A 12,495-nucleotide genomic window follows, 5' to 3' on the forward strand; every position below is an offset into this window, starting at 1 on the left:
AGAAAAGAAACCCTCAGGCACCAGAAGAATGCAAATAATAAAAATTAGAGCAGAATTAAATGGAATAGAGCAAAGAAAAACAATTCAAAGAGTTAACAAGACCAAAAGCTGGTTCTTTGAAAAAATTCACCAAATTGATAAACCCTTGGCCAAACTGACAAAAGAAAAACAGGGGAGGAAGCAAATAACCTGAATAAGAAATGAGATGGCGATACCACAACAGAACCAAATGAAATTAAAAGAATCATATCCAATTACTACGAAAAATTGTACTCTAACAAATTTGAAAACCTAGAAGATATGCATGAACTTCTAGAAACACACTACCTACCTAAACTAACACAGAGGTAGAACAGCTAAATTAACCCACAACAAAAGAAGAGATTGAAAAGGCAATTAAAAAACTCCCAACCAAAAAAAAAAAAGCCGTGGCCAGGAACAGCTTCACTAGAGAGTTCTACCAAACTTTCAGAGAAGAGTTAACACCACTACTGCTAAAGGTATTTCAGAGAATAGAATAGGAAAGAATACTTCCAGACTCATTCTATGAAACCAGCATATCCCTGATATGAAAACCAGGTAAAGACACCACAAAAAAAAAAGACAATTACAGACCTATATCCCTCACGAACTTAGATACAAAAATCCTCAACAAAATTCTAGCCAATAGAATTCAACAATTGACCATGACCAAGTGGGATTCATACCAGGGGTGGAGGGATGGTTCAACATGACAAAAACAATTAATGTAATCCATCATATAAATAAAACAAAAGACAAGAGCCACATGATCTTATCAATTAATGCAGAAAAGCATTTGACAAAGTTCAACACCCATTCATGATAAAAACTCTCAGCAAAACAGGAATAGAAGGAAAATTCCTCAACATAATAAAGGGCATTTATACAAAGCCAATAGCCAACATTATCCCAAATGGAGAGAGCCTGAAAGCATTCCTCTTGAGAACAGAAAACAGACAAGGATGCCCTTTATCACTACTTTTATTAAACATTGTGCTGGAAGTCCTAGCCAGAGCAATTAGGCTAGATAAAGAAATAAAGGCATCCAGATTGGTAACGGAGAAGTAAAATTATCTCTATTTGCAGATGACATGATCTTATACACAGAAAACCCTAAGGAATCCTCAACTAGTGGAACTAAAAGCAGAGTTCAGCAAAGTATCAGGATACACTATAAACATACAGAAATCGGTTGGATTCCTCTACACCAACAAAAAGAACATCGAAGAGGAAATCACCAAATGAATACCATTTACAGTAGCCCCCAAGAAGAGAAAATACTTAGGAATAGGTCTTACCACAGACGTAAAAGACCTATACAAAGAAAATTACAAGACACTATGCAAGAAACCAAAAGAGACCTACGTAAGTGGAAAAACATACCTTCCTCATGGATAGTAAGACTTAACATTGTAAAAATGTCTACTCCTCCAAGAGTGATCTACAGATACTATGCAATTCTGATCCAAATACCAACGACATTTTTTAATGAGATGGAGAAACAAATTACAAACTTCATATGGAGAGGGAATAGGCCCTGGAGAAGTAAAGCATTACTGAAAAAGAAGAACAAAGTGGGAGGCCTCACACTACATGATATTAGAACACATTATATTGCCACAGTAGTCCAAACTGCCTGGTACTGGTACAACAACAGATACATAGACCAATGGAACCAAACTGAGAATCCAGACATAAATCCATCCACATATGAACAGCTGATATTTGATCAAGTCCCAAGGTCTGTTAAATGGGGAAAAGGCAGTCTCTTTAACAAATTGTGCTTGCATAACTGGATATCCATCTGCCAAAATTGAAACAAGACCCATACCTCACTCCATGCACAAAAACTAACTCAAAATGGATCAAGACCTAAATATAAAATCTAAAACAATAAAGATCATGGAAGAAAAAATAGGGACAATGCTAGGAGCCCTAATGCATGGCTTAAACAGTATACAAAACATTGCTAACTGCACAAACACAAGAGAAACTAGATAACTGGGAGCTCCTAAAAATCAAACACCTATGCTCATCCAAAGACTTCACCAAAAGAGCAAAATGATTACCTACAGCCTGTGAAAAAGTTTTTAGCTATGACATTTCTGATCAGTGTCTGATCTCTAAAATCTGCAATGATACCACAAAAACTCAACAACAAAAAGAAATAACCCAATTAAAAAGCAGGCAAAGGATATGAACAGTCACTTCACTAAAGATGACATTCAGGTAGCTAACAGATACATGAGGAAAAGCTCATGATCATTAGCCATTAGAAAAATGCAAATCAAAACTACAATGAGATTCCATCTCACTCCAACAAGGCTGGCATTAATCCAAAAAACACAAAATAATAAATGTTGGAGAGGTTGTAGAGAGACTGGAACACTTATACACTGCTAGTGGGAATGTAAAATGGTACAGCCACTTTGGAAATTGATTTGGCGCTTCCTTAAAAAGCTAGAAATAGAACTACCATACAATCCAGCAATCCCACTCCTTGGAATATACCCTACAGAAGTAAGAGCCTTTACAGGAAGAGATATATGCACACCCATGTTCATTGCAGCACTGTTTACAATAGCAAAAAGATGGAAGCAACCAAGGTGCCCATCAACAAATGAATGGACAGACTCTGGTATATTCATACAGTGGAATGCTGTGCATTGATAAAGAACAATGATGAATCCGTGAAACATTTCATAACATGGAGGAATCTGGAAGGTTTTATGCTGGGTGAAATTAGTCAGTTGCAAAAGGAGAAATGAGACCACTATTATAAGAACTCAAGAAATAGTTTAAACAGGGAAGAAATTATTCTCTGATGGTTATGATAGAGGGGAAGGAGGGAGGGAAAGGAGTATTCACTAATTCCAAAAAAACCCCAAAACCAGTGCTGTCGAGTCGACTCATAGCGACCCGATAGGACAGAGTAGAACTGCCCCATAGAGTTTCCAAGGAGCGCCTGGCAGATTTGAACTGCCAACCCTTTGGTTAGCAGCCGTAGCACTTAACCACTACACCACCAGGGTTTCCATTCACTAATTAGATAGTAGATAAGAACTAATTTAGGAGACGGAAAAGAACACACAATACAGGGGAGGTCAGCACGACAGGACTAGACCAAAAGCAAAGAAGTTACCTGAATAAACCAAACCCTTTGAAGGTCAGCATAGCAGGGGTAGGAGTTTGGGAACCATGGTTTCCGGGGACATCTAGGTCAATTGGCATATTAAAATCTACTAAGAAAACATTCTGCATCCCACTTTGGAGAGTGGCATCTAGGGTCTTAACAAGCGGCCGTCTAAGATGCATCAATTGGTCTCAACCCACCTGGAGCAAAGGAAAATAAAGAACATCAAAGACACAAGGTAATTATGAGCCCAAGAGACAGAAAGGGCCACATAAATCAGAGACTACATTAGCATGAGACCAGAAGAGCTAGATGGTGCCCGGCTACAATCAATGACTGCACTGATAGGCAACACAACAGAGAACCCCCAAGGGAGCAGAAGAGTAGTGGGATGCAGACCTCAGATTCTCATAAGACCAGAGTTAACGGTCTGACTGAGACTAGAAGGACCCCGGGGGTCATGGTCTGCAGACCTTCTGTTGGCCCAGGACAGGAGCCATTACCAAGGCAACTCTTCAGACAGGGATTGGACTGGACTGTAGGATAGAAAATGATACTGATTGAGCAGTGAGCTTCTGGGTCTGGGGTCAAGTAGACACATGAGAGTACGTGGGCAGCCCCTTTCTGGAGTGTACATGAGAAGGCAGAGAGGGACAAAAGCTGGCTGAATGGACATGGAAATAGAGGGTGAAGAGAAGGAATGTGCTGTCTCATTAGGGGGACAGCAACTAGGAGTATTCAAACACAATAAAAATTAAAAAAAAAAAAAAGAAGCCAGACACAAAAGGCAACACATGAAATGATTCCACTCATACGACATTCTGGTGGTGGGGGAAGGGGTAGCATTAATATTTTGGTGTGATGACACTGTTCTGTATCTTGACTGTGGTAGTAGTTATACAACTACAGCGTTTGTCAAAACTCATAGAATTGTACATCAAAAAGAGATGTTTACTGTATATAACTAGAAATGCATTAAATATAAAGACAGAAGAGAAGAAAGTAAGCAAGCAATTTGGCCACATCAATCTCCTGCTCAAAAACCTTCCCATGTCTCTCTAGCATTGTCATTCTGTACTTCTTGACATGGGGCTGCAGCCTTGTCTTCCTGACTCTGACCTCCCCCATTGGCATTCTTTTCATTTCATGTTGTTGTTGTTAGGTGCCATCGAGTCAGCTCTGACTCAGTGACCTCATGTAAAACACAATAAAACAGTGCTGGGCCCTGCACCACCCTCACAATCATTGTTATGTTTGAGCTCATGTTGCAGCCACTGTGTCAATCCATTTCACTGAGGGTCTTCTTAGTTTTTGCTGACCCTCTACCAAGCTTGATAACCCTCCCCAGTGTCTGGTCCCTCCTGATGACGTGTCCAAAGTAAGTGAGATGAAGTGTTACCATCCTCACGTCTATACTCTGGCTGAGCATTCTGGCTGCACTTCTTCCAAGACTTGTTCATTCTTCTGGCAACCCATGGTATAGTCAATATTCTTTGCCAACACCACAATTCAAAGGCGTCAGTTCTTCTTTGGTCTTCCTTGTTCACTGTCTAGCTTTCACATGCATATGAAATGACTGAGCATACCCCCTGTCTTAGTTACCTAATGCTGCTTCACAAACAGAAGTTCATTCTCTTACAGTCCACTGGCTCCAGGGGAGGCTTTCTCTCTCTGTTACCTCTGGAGGAAAAGTTCTTGTCATCAGTTTTCCCTTGGTCTGGGAGCAACTCAGCAAAGGAACCTCAGGTGCAAAGAACGCACTCTGCTCCCAGTGCTACTTTCTTGGTGGTATGAGGTCCCCCTGTCTCTCTGTTAGCTTCTCTCTTTTATATCCCAAGAAATTGCCTCAAGACACAATCCAGTCTTGTAGATTGAGTCCCGCTTCACTAACACAACTGCTGCCCATCCTCCCTCATCGTCATCATAGAGGCAGGATTTACAACCTACAGGAAAATCATACAATACCAGGAATCATGGCCCAGCCAAACTGATACACACATTTTTTGGGGGGACATAATTCAATCCATGATACATGGATTAGGTCAGGTGCACGTTAGTAATCAAAGGGACATCTTTGCTTTTTAACACTTTAAAGAGGTCTTAATGGCAATTTCTGCTTATTTAAAGTAGCTGACATCGTACCTCGCACAGGTGCTCAGTACACAGAAGCGCCCTTCCCTTCCTACATCGTTATGCATTTAAGTTACTGTTCTCTGCTGAAAGCTTTCCACTCCTTACCACAGCTAACCTGCAGGCATTAAGACTCAGGCAACACCTCCTTCTGAAAGGTTTTCCTAAACCCCTTCCTCCTTGCCTCCTCTCACCCCCCATAACAGGTTGGGTCTGGTGCCCGTCTTCTGAGCTTTCTCATCTGTGCTGTAAGGGTTAATGAAGCAGGCTTGGGATAGTCAAACCCTGAATATGCCAAGGAAAGGACTGGCCACTGATCAGTTCCTGGGAGATAAAACCTAAGTCCTTGGAACATCCTGCCTGATTAGAATGTCTTTGCATTTCTGGGCCTTGGGCCATATCAGCCAGTCTATGCTAACAATGTGATTTGTGGTGGGGGCCTTGAGCTACGCTGTATTAGTCTGACCTGTGGAGGGGCAGCAGTCAAGAAATCAAACAAAGTATCGCATTGGGTAAATCTGCCCAAAAAGACCTCTTTAAACTGTTAAACAGCAAAGATGCCACTTAGACAACTAAAGTGTGCCTAACGCAAGCCACAGTATTTTCAATAGCCTCATATGCATGTGAAAGCTGGATAACGAATAAGGAAGATCGAAAAAGAATTGATGCATTTAAATTATGGTGCTGGTGAAGAATACTGAATATAACATGGACTGCCAGAAGAGCGAACAAATTTGTCTTGGAAGTAGTACAGCCAGAACCCTTTTTAGAAGCAAGGATGGCAGGACTTCGTCTTAAGGTACTTTGGACATGTTATCAGGAGGAATGAGTCCCTGGAGAAGGACATTATGCTTCATAAAGTAAAACATCAACAATAAAGAGGAAAACCCTCAACGAGATGGACAGACACAGTGGCTGCAACAATGAGCTCAAACATAGCAACAATCGTGAGGATGGCGTAGGGCTGGGCACTGTTTAATTCTGCTGTACAGTCGGATATGACTTGATGGCACCTAACAACAACATGGAGGGGCTAGAGACTGTGTACCTAAGAACAGTCACACAGGGGTTCCATGCCTATGTGACTGACCCTCAGTAAAAGCCACGGACACCAAGGCTTGAGTGAGCTTCCCTGGTTGGCAACACTTCATACATGTTGTTATATACCTTTGCTGGGAAAATGAAGCACGGTCCGTGTGACTCCACTGGGAGAAGACAACTGGAAGCTCATCCCTGGTCTCTCGTGGAGCCTACTCTCTGCACCTTCTGCCTTTGCTATAACAAACCATAACCATGAGTATAACAGCTTTTCTGAGTTCTGTGAGTCCTTCTAGCGAATCGTGGAAGCTGAAGGTGGTCTTGGGGATCCTCCAAAACATCATCCCACTGGGTTTACTTCTGTCAGATCACTTGTCGTAATGGATTATCTGTGCCGTGATTTCATGAAGGTGGTCTTGGGGATCCTCCAAAACATCATCCCACTGGGTTTACTTCTGTCAGATCACTTGTCGTAATGGATTATCTGTGCCGTGATTTCATTAAGGACAAGACCTTGGATAATCCCCTATCATCTCTAGTGCCTAGTTAACATTTATAACAGATGTTCAATAAATGCCTCATTGCAAGGTGGCCTAACCTGCTCGTAAGCCTGATTCCCACCTGAGCCAGAACTACGCCTCAGAGGCCTGCAGAGGAGTCTGAAAGTACTGTGGGTTCTCTCCCAAGAAGAGATCACATGACATTGACCATGCAAAAGAACATGTAGTATAAACTGTCAACTCCAGAAACCTAAACAGAGAATTAAGTTTGTCAAGCAACACATCCAGGATGGGGATTTGAAAAGTCTGGGCTAAGTAACAGCAGTGTGATAGCATATTTAAGGGCCATGTAAGCTATGGGTGCTTTTGGAGAGATGAGAACAGTAAGGCAGAAAGAAGGATGGTGGGAATTCCACTCTGTCAACAACATTTTATTTTCAGATTCTGCCTTTAAGGAAAGCCTTCTCTACACCAGAATGAGTGACATTTCAATGGAAAATACCAAGAATGGATATCTAAAATTCAAGAAGTCTTTTGGAAACGAGAACCTACAGCTCTCTGCTTGGATTCCCTGGCTCTTCCCTCAAGTCAGTTGCAACCCCAGTCTCAAGTTTCTTACCTTTCTGGTCCTGGCTGGCAACTTAAAAATGGTTAGCAATCCCGCCACAAAAACCATAACAACATTAATGAAGTTTTGCTAAGGTTTCCATACTGGTTGTTTTTAATCTTTCTTAAGAGACAAACAGAGTTCAATTAAACACATGTGTTTTGTTTTAGAGCTACAAAATCAGTCACAGATATGCAGTATTCAATGAATGCCAACTCACTGGGGAGCACCCACCTCAAGTCAATAGCTCTGGCTAGCATGGTACCATGTTAGAGCCGCTTAGAAAAGAGGTCGCATCTTCAATTTAAATTTCCTCATTTTGAAAATGAGGAAGCCGGAGCCGGAAAAAAAAGCCTTGACTGTTGAACAAAGATCACAGCACATGTGAATGTGAGTCCTCCAACTGCCAACCATACCTGCAGGCTCCTTTTCCTCTGTGCCCTGGCCACTGGCACAGCCTTCACTCTAATCCCAGCAAAGGGCCCCATTAAGGCTCACCAGGCCTGACCTTCTGCTCAGACACACCTTGCTGGGCAACCCTGGGCAGTACCTTCACCTTTCTAGCCTGTTTTTATATCTGGATTGTAGGGTAAAAATTCTTACCTCATTAGAATTTTTTATGCACGTTAATGGCAATGTGGAGCAACGTGCCTGGCATATAGAAAATGCTCAAAAAATGTAATTTTACTTTCCTCTTCCCATCAAGTCTTCCTCGTTTTCAACCAGATTTCTGCCTTTTTCAACCACATTTCCTCACCTGAGCCACAAATCCAAAGGAAACTACTTGAGGGCCCATTTTCTCAGTCCTCTCAAAGATAGTACATAACTAGTACCATTCTAGAAGAAGAGAACAGAAGTTAAGTTATTGCACACTAAGGACATCTTAGGGCATCAGGGCTTAATTCTCTTCAGGAATCCAGCTGAGAAAAACTGCTTCACGACCTCAAATGGCTCTACCAGATACACGTCACGATATCTTTGCACACATCTAGTACTGAACACTCACCAATGCATGTCGAGGGATGGGAGTAGGGGCAGAGAGTATGACCCAAGAGGTGACTTACAATGCCTTCCTGGTGGCCCTGTGGCTGATCACTGACCAGCACTCTCTGAGTGCAGTGTGCTGCCCACAAGCCTAGCAACATCTACAGGCCCTCCTCAGCAGTCCAGTGCCCTGTGAGGGGGAGAGCATTAGTTTCTGCATTTCAACCATCAACTTTTACACTGTCATCATGCCTTACTTCCTGCCCCACCATTGCTGTGACAGCTCTGAGCCTCACAAGGAGCAGTCTTCTGGGCCTCAGCTTTTATCTGGCCCACCTTACTTACTTAGACACACACACACACACACACACCTCACACTTCTCAGGCCTTCATGCAAATACCTCTGCTATCTCTGAAACTCATCCAGGCTGCCTCAGTGCTCCTGGGATAGTCTGGGGAGTCCCTGGATCTCAGAGTCACCTAATAAGCCAGGGTCTCTGCCATCTCCATCTGCCTCACCCCTGCACATGTCCTGGGGAAGAAGGAAGAAGTACAGGGGGAGTCCATGGAGGGGACAAGAGCCACTTCTGTGAGCCTCTCTGGGCCTGGTCTGCAGTCACCAGGTGGGAGCAAGAGTGCCTTCCAACTCCAGAAGTGGAATGAAACCATTTGGGCAAAGAGAGAGGAATGTGTCCTTTGTCAGCTTGTGTCAAATCCCACTTACAGTATAATCTAGTTTAGTTTACTTAAAACGAGGACAGTTAAAAGAGAATTCAAAGGAGAGGGGATCAGAGCTTCAAAACTCTGAAAACTTTTCAGTTAGAGGAGACACCAACAGCTGGATCACTCCATTTTTCTGAGTTTTCTTTGTTTTTGGAGAGAGCAGATGACAGTGATGGGATCCTCAGTATAGATCTTGTACCCAGTGTGAAGGTCTACATTAAGTGCACAGGTCTGCACCAAGTATGGAGGTCTTCACTGAGTGTACAGGCCTGCACCAAGTGTACAGGCCTGCACCAAGTATACAGGTCTGCACTGAGTGTGCAGGTCTGAACTGAGTGTACAGGTCTGCACCGAGTGTGGAGGTGTGCACCGGGAGTATAGGTCTGCACCAAGTATACAGGTCTGCATCTAGTGTACAAGTCTGCACCGAATGTGGAGGTCTGCACGGAGTATACAGGTCTGCACCGAGTGTGGAGGTCTGCACTGAGTGTTTAGGTCTGCACCGAGAGTGGAGGTCTGTACCGAGTGTGGAGGTCTGCACCGAGTGTGGAGGTCTGCACCAAGTGTACAGGTCTGCACTGAGAGTGGAGGTCTGCACTGAGTGTACCAGTCTGCACCGAGTGTACAGGTCTGCACTGAGTGTGGAGGTTCTCACCAAGTATGGAGGTCTGTACCTAGTGCATAGGTCTGCACCAAGTGTGGAGGTCTGCTCCGAGTGTAGAGGTCTGCACCGTGTACAGGTCTGCACCGAGTGTACAGGTCTGTACTGAGTGTATAGCTCTGCACCAAGAGTGGAGGTCTGCACCAAGTGTGGAGGTCTGTACCAAATGTACAGGCCTGCACCGAGTATACAGGTCTGCACCGAGTGTACAGGTCTGCACTGAGTGTTGGAGGTCTGCACAGGTATATAGGTCTGCACTGAGTGTGGAGGTCTGCACCAAGTGTGGAGGTCTGCACCAAGTGTACAGGTCTGCACTGAGAGTGGAGGTCTGCACTGAGTGTACCAGTCTGCACCGAGTGTACAGGTCTGCACTGAGTATGGAGGTTCTCACCAAGTATGGAGGTCTGTACCTAGTGCATAGGTCTGCACCAAGTGTGGAGGTCTGCTCCGAGTGTGGAGGTCTGCACCGTGTACAGGTCTGCACCGAGTGTACAGGTCTGTACTGAGTGTATAGCTCTGCACCAAGAGTGGAGGTCTGCACCAAGTGTGGAGGTCTGTACCAAATGTACAGGTCTGCACCGAGTGTACAGGTCTGCACTGAGTGTTGGAGGTCTGCACAGGTATATAGGTCTGCACTGAGTGTGGAGGTCTGCACCAAATGTACAGGTCTGCACCAAGTGTGGAGGTCTGCACTGAGTATACAGGTCTGCACCGAGTGTGGAGGTCTGCACCGGGTGTGCAGGTCTACACCAGGTGTGTAAGTCTGTACAGAGTGTGGCTGTTTGACCAAGCACGAAGGTCTGCACCGAGAGTACAGGTCTGTACCTAGTGTGGACGTTGGACCCAGTGTGGAGGTCTGCACCGAGCATACAGTTTTGTACCGAGTATGGGAGTGTGCACTGAGAAGGGAGGTCTGCACTGAGTGAAGAGGTCCTTACTTCCACTTGCTAAACCTTCTGACCATAGAGCAAAGTTCAGACCTGGTACCCGTCATTCACGGCACTCTCAAAATCCACCTGGGCCTACTTTCAATGGGATTCACTCCTCCCAGCATGGGCTGTATTTGGCCCTTGGGCCACCCTGCTGCCCTCTGGCTCTCCATGCTGCTTCCTGGTTTTACTGTTCTGCAGGGGCATCACTGGAGCCTGCACCGCTGCCACCTCAGTGAAGCTCTGTTGCTTTCACCGCCTGCATGGACCTGGCAGCAGCATAATGGGTACATTACTTCCCATAACTGGCAGCAACCTACTTCATTAACAGCTCCCACTGCAGGGGCTCAACAATGCTTGTGGGGTATTTGCAAGAGTAAGATATAAAGAATCCAGTCCAGAAACTGACTAAGGATCATGACCACCATCCATAAAACCACTCTGGACTTCCCTTCTTGATTAATGCTTAGGATCAAAGCCACCTTCTCCATCTGTGCCTGAACTGGCATTGCAGATAGACACATGAGAACTAATGGTAGCCCACAGTTCCAGGAGTCACTGAAGCAGCCTGTCTCAGGGAAGCTGCTCTCCTTGTTCCTGAGGATCCAGCACCAGCCCTCCTCCAGGCCCGAGCCCCAGTCCCGAGGCCTGATCCAAAGCACACTGACGGCGAGGTGATCCATTTCAGCCCATCTCCGCCAGCCTGTCCCTCTCTATCCCACCTATAATTGGACCTGCAGTTTGGAAACCCAAACATTTTGCCATTGGATCAGAAATAATTTTGGGAAGGGAAAAAGCGAATCACAGAACCAAATTCTAGCCTCCCCTTAATTATTCAAGTTTCGCAGTTTTCTGAATGGCCCTCTCCATGATGCGCTCTTTTCTGTGGCCCAAGAGGGCCCCAGGTGTAACAGGCGGCCACAGGTAGAAGGGCTGAAAGAAGGGGAAGGGGTAGTGGGAGCGGGTTGGGGGAAATCAGAAGGAAACCAGGAAAAGGAAAAGGACTCAAAAAGGCAAACCAGTGGGAAAGAAGGGACCAGGGGGTGGAAATGAGAAATAAAAAAGAGGAGGAAAAGGAAAGACCGGAAAGAGTCATTTTGGAGACTAGCCGAGAAGCAGCCAGGAGCCCAGGGAAAAAGAGCCCGGAACAAGAGGGGTTTGGCCGGCGCGTGGGGCGGTGATGGGCAGCGGCGCCTTACCGGCGGTGGCCGAGTGTAGGCTCTCCAGGCTCCAGTAGCGGGACAGGGCTCCGCGCATGCCCCCGCTGCCGCCGCGGCCGCCGCACGCCACGCCGCTGCTGTCCGAGTCAGAGCCCGGGGACAGCCCGGCACTGCTGCCGCCGCTGCTGCTGCTAGTGCCTAAGTCGCCGCTCGCCCGCCCGCTCGACTCGCTGGGACATTGCTGCGTCCTCACGCAGGCAGGCCCGAGTTCCAGCCATAGGCTTGGCGGAAGCTGAGCCAGCGGCGGCAGCGGCGAGGGACAGGGCCCCTGGGCCGCGGCGGCGGCGGCAGGGCTGCCGGGCGAAGGGGCGCGCGAGCCAGGGCCGGCGCCGCTGTCGGAGCACGGGAGACGTGCGGACGGCCGCGCAGAGTTCTCGGCCCCATTCCCGTCGCCGCGCGGCCGCCGCTCGGGGCCGGCTGACATCATGGGGCTCCGCTAAGGAGGCTCCCCGCCGGCCGCAGGACACCGCCCGCTTCAGGTTGCTGCGGGACCGGGATCCCTCTGCAGGTGCTGCGCGCGCGCGGCTCGAAGCGAGGCCCGGCGCCCAC

At 46.3% G+C, this 12,495-nt stretch overlaps 1 protein-coding gene across 1 annotated transcript in view; it reads right to left on the minus strand.

The window, feature by feature from the left end:
- Positions 1-12,416, minus strand: part of ARHGEF4 (Rho guanine nucleotide exchange factor 4) — a 126,043-nt gene extending 113,627 nt beyond the window's left edge. The window contains exon 1 of the mRNA XM_049889047.1: positions 11,926-12,416. Within this exon, the coding sequence (XP_049745004.1) occupies positions 11,926-12,373 (448 nt within the window). The 5' untranslated portion in view covers positions 12,374-12,416. The remainder of the gene's footprint in view (positions 1-11,925) is intronic.
- Positions 12,417-12,495: the final 79 nt, after the last annotated feature.

Source organism: Elephas maximus, chromosome 6, assembly GCF_024166365.1.
Source record: "Elephas maximus indicus isolate mEleMax1 chromosome 6, mEleMax1 primary haplotype, whole genome shotgun sequence".
In the NCBI taxonomy this organism is placed as follows: domain Eukaryota; kingdom Metazoa; phylum Chordata; class Mammalia; order Proboscidea; family Elephantidae; genus Elephas; species Elephas maximus.